At 35.4% G+C, this 22,944-nt stretch overlaps 1 protein-coding gene across 1 annotated transcript; it reads left to right on the top strand.

Moving 5' to 3' along the window:
* Positions 1-154: 154 nt before the first annotated feature.
* On the top strand, positions 155-15,029 carry LOC123546418 (antiviral innate immune response receptor RIG-I-like). The gene is made up of 16 exons (XM_053550780.1): positions 155-250; positions 856-1,503; positions 1,704-1,862; positions 1,963-2,280; positions 3,194-3,263; positions 3,523-3,576; positions 3,982-4,133; positions 4,463-4,635; positions 5,686-5,884; positions 6,968-7,130; positions 7,682-7,777; positions 8,028-8,197; positions 9,169-9,307; positions 10,038-10,265; positions 11,043-11,210; positions 12,782-15,029. Exons 2-16 carry the CDS (start codon positions 895-897, stop codon positions 13,417-13,419), a joined length of 3,336 nt encoding a protein of 1,111 aa, XP_053406755.1. The 5' UTR covers positions 155-250; positions 856-894; the 3' UTR covers positions 13,420-15,029.
* Positions 15,030-22,944: the final 7,915 nt, after the last annotated feature.

The raw sequence follows: 22,944 nt of genomic DNA, 5'->3' as shown, positions 1-22,944 counted from the left end.
GCGCTTGTTAATACAGATTTTTCTTCAATGTTTAGTACTACTTTTTTGGGCTAGGAAACGATCTGCGGTAACCATGGCCTTTTTATTTCTGAACTGCATTATCTGACATGTTGCACATATACTTAGTTCCCCTGTGCACTTTATAGATATATAACGAAACGATAAAACAGTGTGCATACACATTGTACAAACCCGTTTGTATCGATCGTCTGTAGTTAACGGAGGTTAACAAAATGGATGCCTGACTCAGGTATGATTTCTATTGTTTTATGTTCTTTAAGAGAACCTGATTTTGCTCTTCGCGGTTTGGATATTTTGATTTATTACGTTTCGGATTTGGTACTACCGTACCACATTTAATACTACGTGACAGTATCATACTCTCGTTTTGCAGTCAAATACAGTCGACATGCACATGCTTGTTCTAAATAACTATTTATCAGTTGAAAAGTATATCTTTACCATATCTTTTTCATTAATTCGTTGAAGTATTTATAAATTATTGGCTGGTTTTTGTACGTCCTATAAGTATGCTGCCGTTTGATAATAATATCAGCATTTGTGATTCTTTGTTGAAATGAAACAAGTAAGGTTTATAAAAATATACTAACGTTATGGCTATATAAATACTATCAATAACTAGTAATTCGCTTCAAATTCGTTTATTTTTTGTCTAAAATGAAAAACTAGTGAACAGTCTAGAATGTGCTTAAAACGACTTGTACTTTTAATAACTTCTTTCACACTTATATGAAGTTATGTATCTGTAGAGAATACCATTGTCCATTTATTTGTAGGTGGATTGACGTGAATTGTAGATTTTATGATAGAAAATTATGTAAAATTTTATTTCAGATTATTATAACGTCCCTTTAAAACTGTAGTACACTTAAGATGAGTGACACAGACAGTTCAAGTGACACAGAGAGTGCAAGTGACGATACAAGTAGTTTTGAAGAGGATGACGATCTAGACAGTCCTGACTACAAGAACTGGGTCAGAGCCGCAAAGAGTCTTGAGTACCTGCAGCAAGGTCTCGCTCCATTTGTTCTAAAAGAAGTCACTGACAAAATCAACACCTTTCTTCAAGGACTGCATGCTCCACAAGGACAAATTAATTGTACGATATGTACTGATGCAAATCTTTTGCCAGATCATCCAGGAGGGCAATGTATCAGCAAAGATCAGAAACAGTGTTACTGTAGCAAACAGAAGAAGAAAAGAAGGCCGTGTCCAAATGGCGTCTGTAGTAAGCTGTATCACTTTATTGTTCAGGAACACAGATTGCACGAGCCTTTATGGAAAAATACGGATATATCAAAATGGTGTTCGGATATCTGGTATGTTGCCAAATGTTTCATGACAACAAAATGCCCTGCAAACTCTGCCCAGTCCACCGATGCCGCAGGACTTCTCAGTATTATTATAAATGCCAGTTTCTTCCAACAGAAATTAACATGCAAGATAGATCCAACTAATCCAGTAAATGATATCTTCACACAGGTATGTCCTTTCAGAGCTTTTGCTTTATTTGTTAATTTGATACAATAATAAAATTATCCTTGGTATACGTTTGACATATATCAATACATATCATGTTAGTTGTAAGAATAAGAAAATGTAGTCTTTTCTTCAAAGTTTTCAAATTCATTTATTTAGTATATGCCTTGTAGAAACTTATAGATTTATTTTTGTTAATTTAGGCTAGACAGGCTAGGAATGATATCCTTCACAGGGCTGAAATGAAGTTTTCGGAACAAGAATTGTCTGGCTATATAGATTTGTTTGTTGCCGTGTTACACGACTACAAAAGTCTTCTTAATGACCAGAACGCAAAAGATGGAGTGAATAAGTTGATACACGTAAGTACAATACCCTACAAAACCCTAGATTTTATTAACAGTACAATAAATATCTCAACTGTAAATATAAAATATGTATTAAATGTATCGCTTTTTTAAGTTGAAGAACCACCAAATTCATATAAGCAATGAGGAAAAAAAGAAGATTCTTATAGCAAGGAAAGAAGCCTTGAGGGCTTTGAAAATTATTGAAGAGAAAAAAGTGAAAGCTATACAAGATATACAAGCATCAAAGGATGAGTCGATTCAAGCCATTGCGAAAAGAAAGTCAGAAGTTCTTGAGGAGTTAGAAGACTTCAAAACGGATGCCAGGGTTGTTTCCAATATGCAGCAAAATGTCGATGACTTATCAGAGACAGCGACAAACATAGAGGATAGACTGAAGATTGTCGAAGAGCAATTGAAAAAACTTAATCAGGTATTATATACACGTATTGGCTAGAACACCAGGGTAAAATAAAATTATTATTTAATGACAAAAATACCCTAGAGTTTATAACGGAATGTAAATGGTGTTATCAAGTGATTTCATTGCTAAAACTCTTACGACTTTTAGCCGTAACAAATTACAAGGCATAGCATTTTATGAAATAAAATCCCAACCACCTGTGGCGGAAATCGAACCCGGGTCGCTCGGGTGCTAGTTCAATGCTCTAACTACTGATCCAAAGAGTCGACTCCCTGTCGCAGTTGTCAGAGATTGGCTTAAACGTAAAGGCTATGCATATGCTACAGTAAAACTTCCCCTCTTCAAAGATGTCATCATTTATGTTGACAAGTATGCTATTTTGGCTTAGAAAATGCCACTTTCGGCACGAGATAATGTGCATATCCAGGACGAGCCCCATCTTACGATTTTAGCCGCAATAAATCAAAGACCATAGGAATTTAAAACGATAAATCTCAACTGCCTGTGGCGGGATTTGCCAGAGATTGGCGTTACACGTACAAGCTATACGTAAGCGACCATAACACTTCCCTTCTTCAGAGAAGTCACCATTATGATGTAAGCCATTTTTGGACTAGAATGTGCCATTTTCGGCACGAGATAAAGTCCGTATCCCGGACGAGCTCCATCTTACGACTTTTAGCCGTTACAAATCAAAGAGCATAGCATTTTATGAAGAGAATGTCAACTGCCTGCGGCTGAAATCGAACCCGGGTCGCTCGGTGCTAGTTCAATGCTCTAAACGCTGAGCCAAAGAGTCGACTTGACAGAGATTGGCGGCTTTAAACGTACAGGCTATGCGTAAGCGACCGTAACAAAAGCAACAACCAGTATTTAAGATAATATTCTCTTTCTTAAAAACATTCATCGTTTTGTATTGTAGCCATTGAAAAGAAGTATTTCAAAATGTAACAAGAGCCCAAGTGACAGCACAAAGCATAGTAGTGATGAAGGTAAAACCTAAAGCAATTAATTCTTTTAACATTTCTTCAGTCATAAAAAACAAACCATATGCTTGAAAATAATTCATGTAAAACAATGCTTGAGTAAGGACCATAGAAACGCTTTTTTATAAAAGCGCGCGGCAACAACTCAATATTTCTTTCTATAACGATAGCGTGTTAACATCTAAATGTATAAATTGTCCCTTCACATAGTTATAGATATCAAATATATCTAATATAGAAGTAAATATTTCTCTATGCATTACAGCAATGGCAGGATTATCATATGAGAATAACTCTGAAGATACAAAAATTAAGACAGGTAAATAACTATCACCGGTATTTTATCTGTATTTACGCACCGGTATTTTATCTGTATTTACGTATGTAACCTACGGTATGTGTATTTGAATAAATATTTCATGAATACACCTATATTCTAATATGACTAACAATGCCTTAACTCGGGCGAATATATATCGTACGAGATTATTTATTACGTCCAACGTATAACCGTCCATCGTATATAAATAGTGTTAAAATATGTTTTTGCTATAAACTATTTCTTAATTATGGATGTGCCCTTTACTGGTTTAATCTTCGAAATGAATAAAAGAATTAAAAAACATCTCTTATTTATAAAGTATGCTATACAGCTACGGTGCCTGTAGATGTAATATAATACTTATAGCCTCATTTATCAAATATACGTTTGAAATACATACAGATGAAGATGTGATCGAAAGTGTTATAGATGAAGACGTTTCGCTGAGGGAGTATCAAAAGGAGCTAGCTGAAGAAGGAATGAAAGGTACAAACGTTGTTGTAATGGCGCCTACAAACACCGGAAAGACTAGAGTGGCTTGTAAAATAATGCAGGTATACATTGATACATACATGCATATGCATGCATATGAAAATTGCTTTATAAGATATAAATACAGCGACTACAATAAGAAGTTACTAACTGACACCAGCAAACGTACCTCAGTATCCTTCCTGCTATTCTGACGTTTTTTGCCGTTAAAACACATATATTAAGCATGTAAGAGGTATTTCAAAACAGCATAATCACATGTAGTTTTTCTTGGAACTTGAAAATGCAAAAAGGGGCATTATTTTATAAATGATCCAAAATTTTGACATCTTACATGATACAATTTGTTAATTAAGGCATAACATATTTATATATGTTTTGTTGGTTTTAGGAACTCTTGCGAAAAAAGAAGGACGGAAAAGTGATATTTTTAGTTGAAAACGAAGCCTTAGCCTTCCAGCAAGGAAAGGTGTTTAGTAAACGTCTGCCTGTTTATAGGACTAAAGTAATCAGTGGGAGTGTCTTAAGAGAGAAAAAGCAGTATTTGAAGGACTTCATACATACGTAAGACAAAACAACTTAATCAAATTTTGTTTTGAACCTAGTACTACGTGTCACGTTTTGTTGTGTAAAAGTTGGTAATGAAGATAAGTTTACATCAGGAGTCATCCACAGCCAAAATGAAGGCCAAAATATCATACAGAATGTTACAATAATGGCTTTCATTTGGTGTGCTGAACATATAGTCAAATTATGTTGCTGTCTTTTTAAAACTTTTAAAAGCGATTCTGCCTATATAGTTGTTGTCAATTCACATTAAATTTTAGATGTTAACAAAAGACCTCTCCTCTAGGATGAGGTAGAAATATGTAAACAAAATAAACACTTTGAATGAGGTATTTCAATAAATCTTATGTTTAATCACCCTGAGTTTTTTTTCCGATCTGGCAATTTTTAGAAAGGAGAATATTCCATCATTATTAACTTTTTATACATGTCCAAAAGTATGTTGATATGAAATAATTTACTTCAATTTTTTACAAGACAATTTGGTAGAACCACAAAAAGTGTGCATTTTAAAACATTAACAGTAGGAATAACATTCCTCTCTTCCGGGAAAATATGATGCGATCCTATTGTATAATAAGTCATTTAACCACATAATCATGAGAATTACCTGCAAAACACAATTTAGAAAATTCCATATGAAACAAAAGAGGAAAGGTTGAGAAAAGTACTCCTCGCTACCGCTTATGTTTGATGGTAGAGTTACCACTTGTATTTATGTTAAACTTAATCTAAGGTCGCTGACTTCAAATCACTTCCCCTTCATCGATGTGGGTTCGAGCCTTACTCGGGACGTTGAATTCTTCATGTGAGGAAGCTATCCAGCTGGCTTACGGAAGGTCGGTGGTTCTACAGAGGTGCCCGCTCTTGATGAAATAATGCATGGACAGGCACCTGGGGTCTTCCTCCACCATCAAAGCTGGTAAGTCGCCATATGACCTATAATTGTGTTGGTGTGACGTTAAACCCAACAAAATAAATAAATGAACTTAATTCAGATCTTAATTAATTGCATACAAGGAAAACTGTTATTAAATGTTATTTCAGAAGAGACATACTAGTTGTTACAGCTCAAGTTTTGCTCAACGCATTGAAGACGAATGAAATAGACAGTCTCGCAATATTTTCGTTAATTGTATTTGATGAATGTCACCACACGCACGATCTGCATCGTTACAATGAAATCATGGGTCGCTATATGGACCTTAAATTGCAGGGAAATGTTGCTGTTTCTCCGCTTCCACAGGTTTGTCACTTTTGCTTTTAACGTCCGAATTAAAATAAAGCATGGAACCTATTACCTGAAAAAGAAATCTAGAAATACAAAAGTAAAAACAGTAAGCTACAATTAAAGTAACATTCCATTGTGTGTCAATTATGTTACATTTGTAGTGAATTCTTCAATAATAAGATTAAGAGACGTAAAGATATGTGAGATTGGAACAGTACGTTTTATTGCTCGGTATAAAGTAAGAAATTAAATGTTTGACAGTGAACTAAGAATTATTAAAGGTGAAGATACACAAATTGATTCTACAGCAAAGGCCATGCAATATTTTAATCTTACCTATGTAGAACACAAAATAATGCATTCGCTGCAAGCAGGAACTTTCCGCCCGGCATTTGTTATGTTTTTTGTATGATTGAACATAATTCAGAAATTATTTTAACTCAAATTTAGGAATGCTTAAGTCACTTATAAATGTCTCTCTAAAGTCTGATTGAAAGACCACAAGGGACGAAAAATTCTTTCATAAGAGGAAACCATACAGCTTACGTACGGAAAAAAGAGTCTGTGGTTCTACCAATATACCGTGCCTGAAACGATGCGGGTAAGGGCACATGGGTTCTTCCTCCACCATTAAATCTGGAAAGTTGCCATAGTGCTAAACTTGTGTGGGGGTGACTTCAAAGCCAAGCTAAACAAAAAAATGCAATTAGCATATTGTTATGATGTTTAATCTTACACATCGCACATTCATTAGTGCATCATAAAAATAGCATTTTAGAGATAATTGTCTTATCTTTTCAGAATATCAGGTTTTCCTATCTTAGATTGAAGAAATGATGGGAAAACATTAATTGATTATTTCTTAGTGAAATGCCAAGTAGTGGTAGCCAGCAGTCCTTACATTTTAAGGTCCTTCTTTCGTTTGCCAAGATATCAATATAAAAATGAAAACCACTTCTGTTCATGATGAATATATACTAACAGTTATTAAATACGAGGAGAGCACGCACTTCTATCCGAGAAATACGAGTAGTAACCATGTGATTAGTTGCCATTATTAGACCGACTTACCGATATTTTTCTTTTAACTGTCTTCAGATTGTGGGCCTAACGGCATCGTTGGGAGTTGGAGGACATACAGATCCTAAAGCGGCCATGTGTCATATGAAGAAACTACTAGCGAACTTGGATGCTACATTTTTATGTACAGTTAAGGAGAACAAAATGGACCTGCAAAAATACGTGAATAGAGCGAAAGAGCGTAATGATTTTTACATTTTATTACGAACAAATCAACATTTTTCCTGTAACTGTGTTATATCTGACTGCTAGAGTGCTTGGTATATAAGCATCACAACACGAAATATTCTATCTGTTTAACGCTTTTCAGTCAAACGTTCCGCTGCAATATCCGATATATATATCAATTGTACAGATTTTTACTCACAATACATATCAGAAGGTATTCAGAAATTTTAGAATTAGATCCAAGCATGCTACAACAACAACATACCGTCGTATTTTTCATAAAGTTGGAAAGAAATAATATGAAAATACGTTACATTAATTTAAAGTTTTCCTGTTAAACGCCAACGTTCTGAATTGAATGATTGCTGCTGAAACACAATCCTTGTATGTATTGGACATGCTAAGCTGTGCTCGTAAGGACGCAGAACACCGCAAACTCGATGAAGTGATGATTACCCAAGGACAGCTGAAACAAATTGAAAGTATTATATATGCATATAGTCAGAGATCTTGTATTATTCTCGATAAAGAAATGTAAATAAAATATTTCTGTTTCGTCTTTAGATATTGTAACGTCTAAAAAGAGAGTCGACGATATGTACAGGAACGCCGTCTTGGAAAACATGCATGCCATAGATCAATATATGATAACCCATCCAAGTAAGTTGAAATGAACAAACGTGCAAAATAAGAACATCTCAAAAGTTAGTAAGATCAGACAGTGAACTATGTCGGATGTTCCCCATCTTTATCTGAAGTTTCCTTTTAAAATACGTTCAAGTTTGACGTATCTTAATTGAAGGTACATGTACCTAAGCTATTTGTATATACTAATTCTTGGTATCACGACTATATAATATATAGCAACTTTTGTAACCATTCTTGTTTCTTTTCACTGTTTTTTTTTCAGGTTTGACAGAACTACCACCCATGACCGAATTAACTGATAAATGTCGTTTACCATCCACCGCTGGTGATGTCTCATTTCAAAACTGGCTCAGTGATTTTAAAAAGGCGTTAGGTGATGTTTCTTCGGAGCGTGTTCGCAGAATGATGGTTCCGTGTTGGGAACATTTGCAGGTTTAGATACATTTTGATACGAGTAATGAATTGGATATGTATTACTTTAACACAGCTGCCTTCTTAAAATCTAGAGGACTGATAAACTCAAAACATTGTTTACTGGGTTTTGCTTTTTACTACATAGTTATAAAATTCTTAAGTTTTGGACAATTACACTCATAGTTCCTATAAATAGGGATTAAATATGTGTGTTGGAGTGGGGTGGGGGCGGTTGTAGGCTGCATGATTCCTTAGCCAAAGCCATATATTAAATTGAATGATGTTGTTAGTGATCTTGTTTTACAAAATAATTCGTGTTTTTTAGAAACCGATATTGTTGCCAGTAAAGTTCCTTGTAAATAGTGAAAACGCATACATGTATACTTTCTATAGTGTGTTTAAGAACTTTCTACAAATTACCATGATTACTAAATGGGGGCACATGATGCTTAGTCTGTTCTGCAGAGTGTGTCCTTCAATAAAGCGACTAAGCATTTATATTTGCCCGTCCGCCCTTCTTATATTATAATTAAATTATAGGCATTTGATTTAGAGTTCCTATGATGTTTGATTTGGGTAACGTTTTGTGAGTATACGCAACGTGGCTTGTCAGAAGACCTAAACGTGTGATACTTATATCTAAAGTAAATGAAATAAACATTTTTGTAATGTGTTACAAATCTTTGAGTTCATACATGAGCTGGTGTGTGATGATAACTGTTCTGTGTCTTTGAAACGTGGATATTCCTGTTAAAATCATTTTTGCATTGGTTTAAATTTTTTACATATCTAAGTACAGATTTGACCAGATGAAGACATTCTGTCCTATTCTTTTTGAAATGCGTGTTTTGTCCAACTGCATTGACTAAAATAAAGCACTAGTAGTCAACAGATCTGGTCTTTGATGTCTTGTTTTAATTCACGCCAGTTTATGGGATACATTTCTAGTGTAGCTTCATTTTGATATATATTTTTTTTAAATTTATCAGATGTACAACAAATCATTGATGATTCATGCTGATGCTAGAATCAAAGATGCAAAAGCAGTTCTTGTGGAGTTTATGAACGAACATGAAGAAAAACTGGAGGACAACGAAACAGATAAAATGCTGCTCAGACTGTATGAAAGTAAATAACGTCTAAAATAAGAATTATACTGTATAGCTGGCAGTATTTTATATAACTTTTACATTAAGGCTATACGTTTATGAAAATTGTGAGTTGTTCTAATTACATTTTTTTTGTACTGATGTTTCAGTTAAACATATAAGGATATTTTCAGCATAAAAATAACAAAATTATTCGTATTTTTAATTATTACTCTGTTTCTTTTATTTATTTTACTAGGAAACATCAGTTTAAATCTGGTGGCTGATTTGTTCAATTCCGTTATTTCGTTCCGTCCCAGCGACACAACGACAAATGTCGTTATGACACCACGCCGAACGTCGCCTTACCTAGTTTCTTGTTGCCAAACGTCGCCCGAATATAGAAAGGTAAAGGCCAGTATGCGTGCGTGTCTGCAGGCATGCGTGCGTCTATTTGCCCACTGCTTTGTCGTCTATTTATTGGCCATATTATAACACAAGTTGGATGGATCTCTATCCGAAAGGTCAATGCCACACTTGGCCGATATATTTCATTTCCTCAGTTTCACGGCTAGTGCCATGCAAACCCGGGCCCTAAGGTCAGGCGGGCGATGCTTTGCAGGGAGACGTTTGGCGGCACGACATTCGGCGGGGCGAATTTAACGGGGCAATATTCTTAGTTGGGCACCTTAAGAAGAAGTTTTCAGATATCTTATTATAGATCTCAAAATTCTATAAAACACCTCATTACACTGCTTATTTAAATACAGATCTGAAGGCCCAAACCTTCGATGCTGAACCGGAAAATCCAAAATTGTTAAAACTAGAGGAATTGATCAACAACACACTTGCCAACAACGATCACACAAGAGGAATAGTTTTCGTAAAAACTCGGGAGTTGGCTAAAGCACTTATAAGCTGGATGAATGAAACGGATTCTCTGAAGCCACTAAATGCCAAGGAGTGTGTTGGTCAGGGAGTGTCAGCTGAAAAAGGGGGTATGTCAATGAAATGGTACTTATCTTTTACACTAAATGTATGGCGGATAGACGTTGAAATGCGTCACAGGAAGGACGGAGGACAGGCGGACCGCTATTGCCGAACGCAAGTTTCATTAGATATTTCATTTGTTTTCTGAAAATATTTTAGCGCAAAATTTCGCGGTAGTGCTTGAAACTGCCATGAGATACTTTGTAGCTATCATGATTATATTCCAAGTTTCTAGAAAAGTTTTGCATTTTTCTATCAACATTATCGCAATAAATTACTATTTGCAAGATTTTTTATTTCGAGGAAACTTTAAACTATTTAGACAAGGTTTTCAGAAAAGTTCCAGCTATCAAGATAATTGCATAAAGTATAGAAATAGCTGTCTTGGAAATAAATGGCATCTATCTTTGGGCGCCTATGCAAAAAATATCGAAATACTAATGTAAATCATCGCAATGATATTTCCACGAAATTTTCGACTGTTAAAATAATCTTTTCAGAAAATTTTGCTTTATCAAGATAACTTTTAGTATCACGATAACTACCTAGTTATATCGTGGCAGAAATATACCACCATGGTTGTCGTCATAAAGGAAGCCCCTTTCACCCGTTATGATATGTGGATATCAGTATAGATAAATATTGACGTTTCAGGTTCCATTATAACTTATAGTCTATACACTGCATGCCCGTGCGTATATCTTTGTTGGTAGTATCTTTATTTCATGTTTTTATCGAAGTTATTATTATTGTAAGTAATTTAAGTAAGATTACTTAATTTTCAGGAATGACAAGACACAAGCAGAAGAATGTGTTGGAATTCTTCAGAGGCGGACACCATAAACTCATTGTTGCTACGTCTATTGCAGAAGAAGGTTTGGACATTACAAAGTGTAACCTGGTCATTCGATACGAACACGTGACAAATGAGATCGTTCGATTACAATCTCGAGGTAAATGTAATGCCATACATGTCATGCCTCAAGCCGGCGTCTATCCTGCGTTTTTCGATTTTTAACCAATGGTCTGTCTCTTTGGTGGCTTTGAATTGCAGATAACTGAAATTTGGTAGAAAAGGATTGAAATAAGTATATATCGATCGTTAAATTAGCAAGCAGTTTCTAGATTTTCAACCGGATTTCACTGTTTTATATACTAGTATATGCGATATTTTTTCGTTATGATATGTAAAACACAACGACCTCTTGTTTTCTTATAGACTTTAACTTCATGTTAAGTCTTCATTATCGAGCTGTAATACGTATGTTTGTAAGCCCCTCTACAATTCATAAGATATTGTAAAATTTCTTTCTTATTTCACATTTAAATTATCGATCATGGTGTAAAAACAGAATATTACAATGTAAGTCTGCTTTACACGAAAACATTCATAAGAAATGTGTTTACATTTTCGTCAAGGGATTGATTTTGCAGATGAAAATTATACTACATGTTTACTGTTTCATTTCAAGTAGGATTATATATATAAAGATAAATATGTTTCAAATGCGAATCGCAACACTAATTGAAAATCTTACGAATTTTAATGTAAAACGATCACCTCAGTTGATACAAACTACGCACAAAGAAATCAATTTGAGAACCATAAGGTCAGAGATTTGTCCACTGACTTCAAAATCACTAGGGATCATTCACTGCTACTGTGGCTCTATCTCCGTTTATCCATTGACCTCAGATTAGATAAGAGTCATTTACTGCCCACTGGCAATGTGTCTACAAAGTTTAAGGATCGGTTGTACAAGCAATATTATGATACTAAGCGGACACTGTATGTGTACCAATAGTCACTGTGACCTTGACTCTTTGACTTTTGACCAACTGATTCTAAAACAATAATAGTCTTACACAGGCAGACATGTTAGATCATTTTTCTTGCCTATCACGTTCAAAATAGATCGTGGAGACAAATGGGTTTGGGTATTTCCTGACATTATTTATAAAGTTTATTACGTCACAATGGTGCCAGTACTATGTGACGTCACCTTAGTGCACGCTATTTTAGACAAGCTTTTTCCCTAGGGAAAGACAGGAGTATCTGTCCCCGGCGCATGCTCGGATAAATGTATACTTTCCCCCGCTGGGTAGGCAAGGAAATGGGAGCTAATTATTTCGTAGTAACAGTTACTTTGACCTTGACTTTTCACTCACTGCCTTCAGCATCAATAATAGTCATTCGCTGTCTATCTGAAATATACCAGATAAGTAACATAATCGTAGATGAATGGGTTCTTAAGATATTGAGCAGAAAATCTTTCTATACTGACCCAATGACTTCAAACTCAAAAATGTATTTTTATTGCCAATGAGCGTATGAGTTTTATAAGTTAAAACATTCTTAAGTTATTGAGTTGAAACGACATTGCTAACAGACAGACAAACAGACGACCTCTGTCATCATGTAACACGTACTTTCGGACGTATAAAAAGGACACTTATTTTCCTTCTTAGCTACGAAATTGTGTTTGGAGTTTCGTTTACGAAATTTGTGTTGGTTTCTTTTTAGGAAGAGCTAGAGCTGTCCATAGCAAATATTATGTCTTAACCGAAGAAGGGTCCTGGATAGTTGGAAAGGAAGAAAAGAATAAAATGCTGGAGCAACTCATGAATGAAATTGTACCACAATTACAGACTGATATTGAGAAAGATCTAGTTGCTTGGAAGTTAGAGTTAACAAAAATGCAAAAAGATAACAAGCTTGCGGAAGAAAAACGGGATAAAGAATGCAAAGCGAAAATGACTGACGATGAGAAGGAATTGCAATGCTTTAAATGCAGCAAATTTATTTGCATGTCGTCTGATATCCGTAGAATTCAAGGCACTCAACACGTCGTAATCGACGAAGCAGTACAAAAGCGAATCAGTTGGACTAGAAATCCTCTTCCGAAATTCAAAAATGATCCGCTGAAATATGATGGCAGTACTTTTTGTGGCAACAGCAAGTGTCAGCAAAAGCTTGGAGGCGTCTGCGAATACCATGGCATAGAGTTCCCACTGATTTCTATCAGCAACTTTCGCGTAGTCGACAAGAATAGACAAGGAAAGACGTTTAAAAAGTGGAAAAGCGTTAACTTTGTTGTTGAGGATTTTAGTCTTGAGCAATTTGATGAAGTTGTCGAAAAGAGAAATGAAGTAGATACGTAAACAGACGAAAATACTCAAACTTACTTTTTCATCATCTTCTCTGTAGTGCAGTTGTATTATAATCACATTATTTATTAGTAGGTTATTTCATAATGAATTTTTAACTTTCCCGAGGGCTGTCATATTCACCGGGGCCGCTATATATAGTAGCATGTTTAAGCATAATTGTGAATCACAAAGGAAAACAATTTTTATGATTTCTCAATGTAATCGTCTTTAAGTGAGGAACATCTCGAGCAGACTAAAGTTCATGCTTAACTAGTTTCTATGAAATAGACAACATTTTGGCTATTTTCAAAAAACAATTGGGTACTCATCCACAAATCGAGTCAAGGCATTGCCTGGTAAAAGTTTATATGTAGAAGCTGCACTTGATTCAGACAATAAGTACATGTTTTGTACCTCCACCTGCAAGAACAACGTGACTTTAGCGAAAGTCTTTCCTTAATCTGCATATTTCATGATAATAAATGTTATAAGCTGATTTTTAACCAATGTCTATGTAACTTCCGTGACCGCTAAGTTTAACATTTTGTTACAATCACAATAAGGTTTAAACGCAGTAAATGATCATAAAAAGGTTTGCTTTTTGTAAGAGCTAGTCAGTTGCCCGTTCATTATACTTCTGTTTAACATAGATTTTAAACAGTAACCGCATTCACTTCAAACCCATGTGAAATGGCACAGTCATAAAGTAAGTACATTCCCGGGCCAAAGTAATAAGATAGTAACAATTATCCCATTTGATTTATGACAGGAATTTTGGTTTTGATTAAATAATTTTCTTCAGGAAGCGCCTTTCCTATATTTTTAAAGGTTTAACCTTATTTAGTTTTAAATTTCACTTTTAATGACTTGTTACAGTTATACGTGTCGAGACACATTATAGTGCATATACTGTGACGTATCATAGATAGCAAAGAAGTCTTTGAGCTAACTGCGATAGGATAGCTAGCTCATAGTTTGCTAATATTTAATTGACTGCAAAGTAAAAATACACATACGTTACTTGAAACCTTCTGTCTTTTTCAATAACTGTTTTCAAAAAAAAAAAATAATTTGAGCTGCGCCATGAGTAAACCAACATAGTGGCTTCGCGACCAGCATGGATCCAGACCAGCCTGCGCATCCGCGCAGTCTGGTTAGGATCCATGCTATCCGCTTTCAAAGCCTTTTGCAATTAGAGAAACTGTGGGCGAACAGCATGGATCCTGGCCAGACTGGGTGGATGCGCAGGCTGGTCTGAATCTATGCTGGTTGCAAAGCCACTATGTTAGTTTTCTCATGGCACGGCTCATAGTTTGATACCGACCCGCAAAGACGGGAATCTTTTTTTTTTTTTTAAATTAGGTATCCTGTTTTATTTGGTAGATTTTTAGCTGATTCTTAACGTTTTCAACAGGTTGTCTAATTCTAATGTTTTGGGAGAAACCATATTTAAATTGTTTTAAAATATTTGAACATTTTATGGTTACTCATGTATAATTAATTGTGACTTTTAATATAATCACTGGAACGTATCTGTTTGTTTTGCTTCTCAAAGTCAGTTGTAGAGTTGGAACTTTTACCATCAAACATCCTGTTTGTGCATATTAAAGATGAACAGAAGAGCTGTCTTGATTTTTATAATGAAAAGATAGGAAGTGTGGAAACATGTTCCAGAAATTTATTTGTTTCATATATTAAATTGTACGCTTTCTTTAAAACAAAATATTTTAATTGTGGTCTCTGGTGCATATGGGAGTTAAGCCTGCTGGCGTTATGACTTGGAGGGACTGCAATAAAAGCGGTGTTTTAAGTTGGGCGACATGTGGAAAAAATCTCGATCATAGTGTTCCTCATTTAAATTGTTACCAATTAACGGTCATTAAGGTCTGCCAAATAACATCGCCCGCCCAAATCTGTCAATTCTGAAAAAATTATGTTAAGTCATAACATTGATGATCATTTTTCTTATCTTTTAATATTTGTCATTATTATCTTGGATATGACGTATGGTTTTCATATCAAATTTAATATCTATAATTTGTTCCTTTATGAAATAAATACTTTGACAATTCTTCTGAGGTTAACAAATTACCACTTCTGTATAAATTGAACTTTTCATTCAATTTCTAAACGTTTAACTACTGAATCTCGAATCCGTTTTGAACATTTATCATTACCGTTACATGTTATCTTCTTTTAAGAGGGACATGTGATGTTTCGAATAGGCTATAGTTTAGATAGATCTATATTTACCAAATTAAGAAAACAACTCAGACATAACAAAAAAGACAGTTGGACTTTCAGATTATTTTCGATTCCACTTCAGATGCAGGCCAACCGCAAATAAAATAAACACGAACACAACTCATGTGAACGTTTGAAAAGAATAAATTAACATTAAAGGCTCGCAGAAACGGTTATTTACCATTATATTCACTGTTCTGACGTCACAATTATTACGTCATAGCGTCAAACGGCACAGCGGCGCGCTGGAAAAGAAACCGATTGAAAACGGGCAAATATTTAATGAATGCCGTCAATGATGTACTTTAAAGTCCTTGGTAACGTGTTAGAATCGGAAATAATATATCTCATTTGATTAAAATCATTGTTTGTCGTTCAGATGCGTATATTACATTACTCGGGCTGCACCCTCGTGATATAGATCTAGATCTAATTCCTTCGCATCTGAACTCCAAACAATGATTTATTCAGCGACAAATCACTAAATGAGATATATTATTTCTTAAACAACAAGATCTCCGGATATGAATATTAACTTAAATGTTTGAAATCATCACCACCGTCAGTGAACGTAGCCCATCCGCTTAGCTCAATAAGGAGAGCGCAGATCTACAGATCGTGGGGTCGAGAGTTCGATACCCGGGCGGAACTAGATTCTATGTTCTCCGTGACGATTTGATAAAAGACGTTGTATCTGAAATCATTAGTCTTTCACCTCTGATTCATGTGGAGAAGTTGGCAGTTACTTGCGGAGAACAGTTTGTATTGGTATAGTGAAACTATTGATATAAATTGGGGTAGATCTATATTTAAAAGGTGCATATATCACTGTTTTATAAAGTAGCGTATTCTCAGAATTTAAGAAAGGGGCTTCTCAGCTTCTCAGTTCACCGGCGTATTCTTGAAACTACGGGTTCATCTTCTTTATATGCACATTATGCTATCAACTTTGAAGGTTCTTGGTCAAGCTTGTTCTTAAGTTATTAGGCGGAAACCATTCTTAAGTTTCAGGTCCCTGTGACCTTGACCTTTGAGCTGCTGACCCCAAAACTTCAGGGGCCATTTAGATTAGTCCAATCATGCCACCAAGTTTGAAGGTTCTGGGTCCGGTGGTTCCCAAATTATTGGGTGGAAACCATTCACTCTTCGGACAGACAGACCGCTCATAACAAGACCTGAAGGCCCTGAATTGCTCACCTGACCTAGTTCTTACCCAAGATAACCTAATATTTAATTTTGCTTAGATTTCATAGAGACAAACATTCTGAAAAAGGTTTTCGAAGATCAAGTCAAAAATATTGTCTCTAAAGTGATAACAAGGTGGCAGGTACACGATGGGTCATACAATATACCACTAAGGACCATTAGGGACCACTATGGACCTCTAAGGACCATTAAAGAGGCACTATAAGGACCAGTAAGAACCACTAAGTGGGCACTAAGGACCACTTAGTGTCACCAAGAGAACAATAAGGACCCTGAAGAAAATGGTAAAATAAGGAAGATATGAGTAAATTATTACCAGCAGTTTTCCCATTAACCATTAAAGTCCGCTGAGGAGGCACTAAGGACCACTAAGGAGGCACTGAGGACTATTAAAGACTCCCTATGGACCACTAAGGGGCACTTATGGTAATAATTATTGTAAGCAGTGTCTGACCCAATAGACTATTTAACTTTAATTTTCAACGCACCCAGTGCCACTAAGGACCGCTAAAGATGAATTTGTCACATAACAAAGCACTGCGAGCTAAACTTAATAAATATACTAATTTAAAAATAAAATTGTTGTAAAATATGGACAAAGGAGGCACTAAGGACCATTTAACCATACCTAGTGGTCTTTCATTATTGTAATTTGTTTTGGTGCAATATGAGTATACAATTATAGATTTCAGGTCATGTAGAAGCACTAAAGACTACTAATTAAGGAGATCTATACAAAGACGCCGCTGAGGACATGTTTCACTTTGGAAAATATAACTCTAGAATATTAATTCCTTCTCTTGTATGTAATAGATCAGTAGTACAATGCCTGATATATTTGTACGGTTTGTAAACCAAATTGAGTGCTTTTGTCTCATGAGTATTGTATCACATAACAACACATCAAACAATTGAAACTTTATTGTCAGTGGATAAAAAACACGCAATCAATTTACAATTTACTTATATTCCAACGTTTCGGCTACATGCCTTCTTCAGCGAATAATAATATTAAACAGCGGATATAACGTCATAGTACGTTACGTGAAAATTGCGGGAAACAGACAGCAGTGTAATATCATTAATATAAACTCATTGAAAAGTTTACTTAACCTTATTTATTGATATAATGTACCTTAATAAATTCATACTATAATATTATACATGTCATATTAAATCAGATATATAATTACAGAACAATAAAACACACAATTACATTGCTTATCAAAAATTCTATGTACATACATACTAATCATGCACAAACATATGGCATTGCATATATATTCAAACACATGGCATGACATTGCATATGTGGTCAAACACATGGCATTGCATAGTCAATGTTTATGACTGATGATGTTACTTGAAAGGAATTGAAACTTGCGCCGGGGGGGGGGGGGGGGGGTGGGGGCGGGTTGGGATGGTGTTTCAATGACTCTTTCAATTCAACATTCCTATCATTACTTTTCGGAATCTTATCTGTCATATTTCTTAACAAATTGTCCTTAATGTGTTTTGTACACAGCCTACGTTTGGCTTCTGGCAATGTTTGAACAATGCCATCTTTAACATGAACAAATGTAGTAGGGTAGAGTATAAGAGTGCACTTATACTTCCTTGCTATTGAGCTAGTTTTTATAGCGACGTGGTTGAGTGTCCTTGGAACGTACCACAAAGGTTCAAACTCCTGGAATTCGAGGGCGAATTCTAAAATGGAGGGGTGTGTAGTAGGGTAGAGTATAAGGGTGCACTTATACTTCTTGCTTTTGAGCAAGCTTTATAGCGACGTGGTTGAGTGTCCGCCTCAGGTGTGAGCCGCCTCAGGTGTGAGAGGTCCCGGGTTCGATTCCCGGTCAGGCCTGAAAATTTTTCAGCCTGTTATACAAATTTAATGTTTGTTTGGACATTTTCCAGTTTTTCCAAAAGAAAGTTTGTCTTGCAAGTTCTTGATTTCTTACTGTTCCAAACACCAGAGTCATCATAGTTATTTGCTTTTTTCCCCTTTGACAAGTTACACTTATAATGTATTCTTCACCATCAACTAGAATGAGACCATTATCTTTATTTCCTCTAGGAACAGACGATACAGTTGTAATGTCTCCATTAATTATGTTCAGTAAATCTTCAACCGACATGAACTTTCCATTTGGTAATGGTCGCATTGATTCAGTACGTTTATTTTCATCACTTTTTTTTTCATTCATATCACATTCAGAGATTGCTGTGCTGTTGGGCTGTATTTCTGAACTGGCATTATCAAGATCAAAATTATATTCACGTACTTTTGACTTATTTGCTTCTATTTCACTCATTTCACATTGATTTCTTAGGTATGCATTTCAGACTCACTTAAAATTACACATTTTTTCACACTGATTTACAGACTGATTTGATTCAGAGGTTGTTTCTGTTAAGGGGTATGGCACATTCACTTTCAAACAAAGTGGTCCGACACGTGTGGGCCACCAAAACATGGCATTATAAATAGTCCCAAGCCACTGGGGGCAAAGACATGGGTCACTAGACATATAACTGTCAAAAATAGTACCAAGCCACTGGGGGCAAAACATGGGCCACTAGATATATAACTGTCACAGTTATATATCTAGTGACCCATGTTTTTGCCCCCAGTGGCTTGGATCTACTTATTATGCCATATTAAGGTGACCCACACGTGTCGGACCCCTTTGCTTTCAAATAAATTCACTTCAACTTCAACTGTCTGCTGCCGAACAATCGTCTAACGATTAAATTATGACTGGCAGGCGCCAGTAGGTTCACTGTTTGTAATGTTATCACTTGTAGATATTAGAGGTACGAAATGGTTTGGTATCCAAAGTAACCAAATTCCCGTGTACACTACGGTAGCGAACTGACAGATCTTTAGCTAAAAAAAAAAAGAAGAAAAAATACCATCTTTCCATATAGCCTAAATTACATAATCAAGAACTAAAAACTACAGAAAATGCTAAATACCTTGGGACTACCATTAGTGATGTCTTTAGTTGGAAAAAACATATTGAAACTACATCTTCAAAAGCTAGTAACACTCTCAGATTCATAAAAAGAAATGTACAATGTAACAACCGTAATATCAAAGAAAGTTTACTGCCTACAAAACATACGTCCACCCACAATTAATATACTGTAACACCATATGGCATCCATGGCAGAAAAACTTAGCATATGAGATAGAAAAGGTACAAAGAGCTGCAGCCAGATATGTCATGAATGATTACTCATACCAAAGCAACGTAACATCAATGCTTGAAACTCAAAAATGGCAGACATTAGAACAGAGAAGAATACATGTATCCCTAATAATGTTGTACAAAATATCACACAACCTCGTCTCTATAGATCATAACCACCTGACTTTATCACTCCATCTTCAAGAACACAATATCATATGAACTCCTTTTCCCCCTACACGATCAGATACTTGAACGCCTTGCCTTATAACATCAAGGACAGTGTGAACCTTCAGTGCTTCACATCTGACCTGGACTCGTGTATGCACTAATTTCATCATCCTGTTTTTCGGCGACGCCGTCTAAATTCGTTTTCGTTACCTATGCCACGTGACTTCAGTTTGCAAATCAAACTACTTGATAACGCATTATAGATAATTTATCAAAATGGAAGATTTATGCAACACTCTGCCTGATTAGACGAGAGTGTCAATTTCTTTCACTCTGTTGATTGTGCTACGCTGAGTGAAATGTAGACAAAGCGTTTATCCTTAACGACGCTGTTCACAGTTTTAAAGCTAACTTTGGCTCAGTATATTTAGCAAGAATATTGATATATCTCAAAATGATAAGTAAGTTTAATTAATATGATAAAACCCTGTTCAAATACCAACATATATCAAATTAAAGAAAGAGCTGAATACGGTCTGCGTATCACATGAATAAGGGTGTGATAAGAGTCTTTTATGTAGAGAAGTGCTTTTTAAAAGATTTTCCTTGTTACAATTGTCGTCTGTATATGAAAAGGTTTCTTGCTTTTGTGACTTATTCAGATTGCATATTAAAAAGAGTACTTGTTTGCTTTGATATATTTGTTATAAATTATTTAACTGATTTATTATATATGAATATTTTTCTTTAGTATGGTATGCAAATATTGAACTCAGTTGAAATCTGTTTTATTATATATATGCTATATAATGACTGAATCTCATTACACTGAAATGAAGGTATGCTGCATACAGTTTATCTATGTGATATCACTACGGTCAAAATTTGCTTATGAAACAGAAATATTGGAATAATTACAATTGTATGTTTTGCTTGACCTTCACTTTTTTTATAGGTGTGACGTCATTGTCCAAAGATTCATGAATAGCGAATATGCATTTGTTAAAGCGGGATCAGTTGGCCTATTTTAGAAATAAATAAAAATAATAAATAAAAAAATCCTTTAATTGATTTTTTCTCGTGTATTCTAATCAAACTTGATTTGTGGCATCTTTATTAGGCCCGCAGCCAACTTTGTTCAGCTGGGACATTTAACCCCTTTTAGGGGCTGCTAGAGCTAAAACTAGAAATGCCTTTACAGAGCGTCTCATGAACAGCTTGGTGGATCTTTGTCATACTTGGTCTGGAGCATCATTATAAGGTCCTCTTCCAAATTTATTTATATAGGAACTTGGGCCATATTAGGGACCACTATAGCTAAAAGTAGATATGCCTTTCTTCGCATTAACCACTAAAATGTAATGGATTTTTATCAAACTCGATGTGTAACAATATCGTAAGGTCTCCTGCTATTTTGTTACAAATGGGGATAGGGACTAATTTAGCTAAAAATATAAACACGTTTAATGACCTCTTCTCATGAACCGCTTCATGAATCTTCATCAAACTACTGCTGTAATTATTCGTCTAAGGATAAACGAAACAAAATTGCAACCCTACGAAACCTTTGCGAAAAATTAAAAGAGAACCATCTAAATTGTTAAAGTGCGGTGTTTAGTTTTGCAATTTGAAAAATGTTAAATGAAAGATGAATGTTAGATGAAAAATTCATAAACTTCTTTCCTTATTACAATTCGCCGACCATCATTTTTAAAGATATTTCTTGTTATTTTTAACAAAGCTGTATATATTACTGCTCTTACTCTCCTAACACATGCATTTCATGTATCATGTAACATAGCAACATGTTTTTAACAACTGCCCCGACCTCCCAGTTATGGTTGGGAGTATCCCCGTACACCGCTCGCCGGTGGTGCTGGGACAACCCGGACCAGACAATCCGGACCATATTCGGGACAACCCGGACGAAGTTCCAGAATGACCTGGACCATGTCTCTGAAAGTTCTGTACTACTATTTTTTATCAAATAATGTTTCTTGATGTTTCAGAATAACTAGTACAGCTAAAGAAGTACAATGCTCATTTTTAGTATAACTTAGTTCTAGGTTGGTGTTATGGACGACCCGGACCATACTATTTAAAGGCGTTTACAAGCGTGTGGATAATAGCAGAATAACCTACGGCATACGCTTCGATTGGACGACTAAACTAAGATAAATGTCGCATTCCAGTCCCCGTATCAGTTGTTCCAGTGTCAATACATTATTTAGCATAGATCTACATTCAGACAAATTACGCCAGCATATAAATGTATTAATTCAGATATAAATATATTAATTTTACAACTACATTCAATTTTTAAAGAACATCAGTGACTGAATTAAATTATGATCAAAGACACATTTGTCACACCTTTAAACACATGAAAAGACCAATATAACTGGATTTTATCAATTAAATACGGTTAATAAAGACACACTTTCAAAAATAAGATTACAATAAATTATTTTAAAGGATTCTAAATCTTAAATATAAATACATATTGAATGATGGTCTATAGTATCCCATATAGCAGACATGCGTTGGCCCAACGTTGGGCCAACGGCAGACTCTTCGTTGGCCCAACGCCATTTTGCTAATTGGCGCAACGTTGGCCCAACGGTTGGTACACCGTTGGCCCAACGACTGGTATCCTACACTCATCGTTGGCCCTCCACTGGGCCAACAACTGATATCCTACACTCATCGTTGGCCCTCCATTGGA

This window comes from Mercenaria mercenaria, chromosome 9, assembly GCF_021730395.1.
Source record: "Mercenaria mercenaria strain notata chromosome 9, MADL_Memer_1, whole genome shotgun sequence".
In the NCBI taxonomy this organism is placed as follows: domain Eukaryota; kingdom Metazoa; phylum Mollusca; class Bivalvia; order Venerida; family Veneridae; genus Mercenaria; species Mercenaria mercenaria.
The sequence above is the reverse complement of the archived record's forward strand: the minus strand, read 5'-3'. Positions and strand labels throughout refer to the sequence as shown.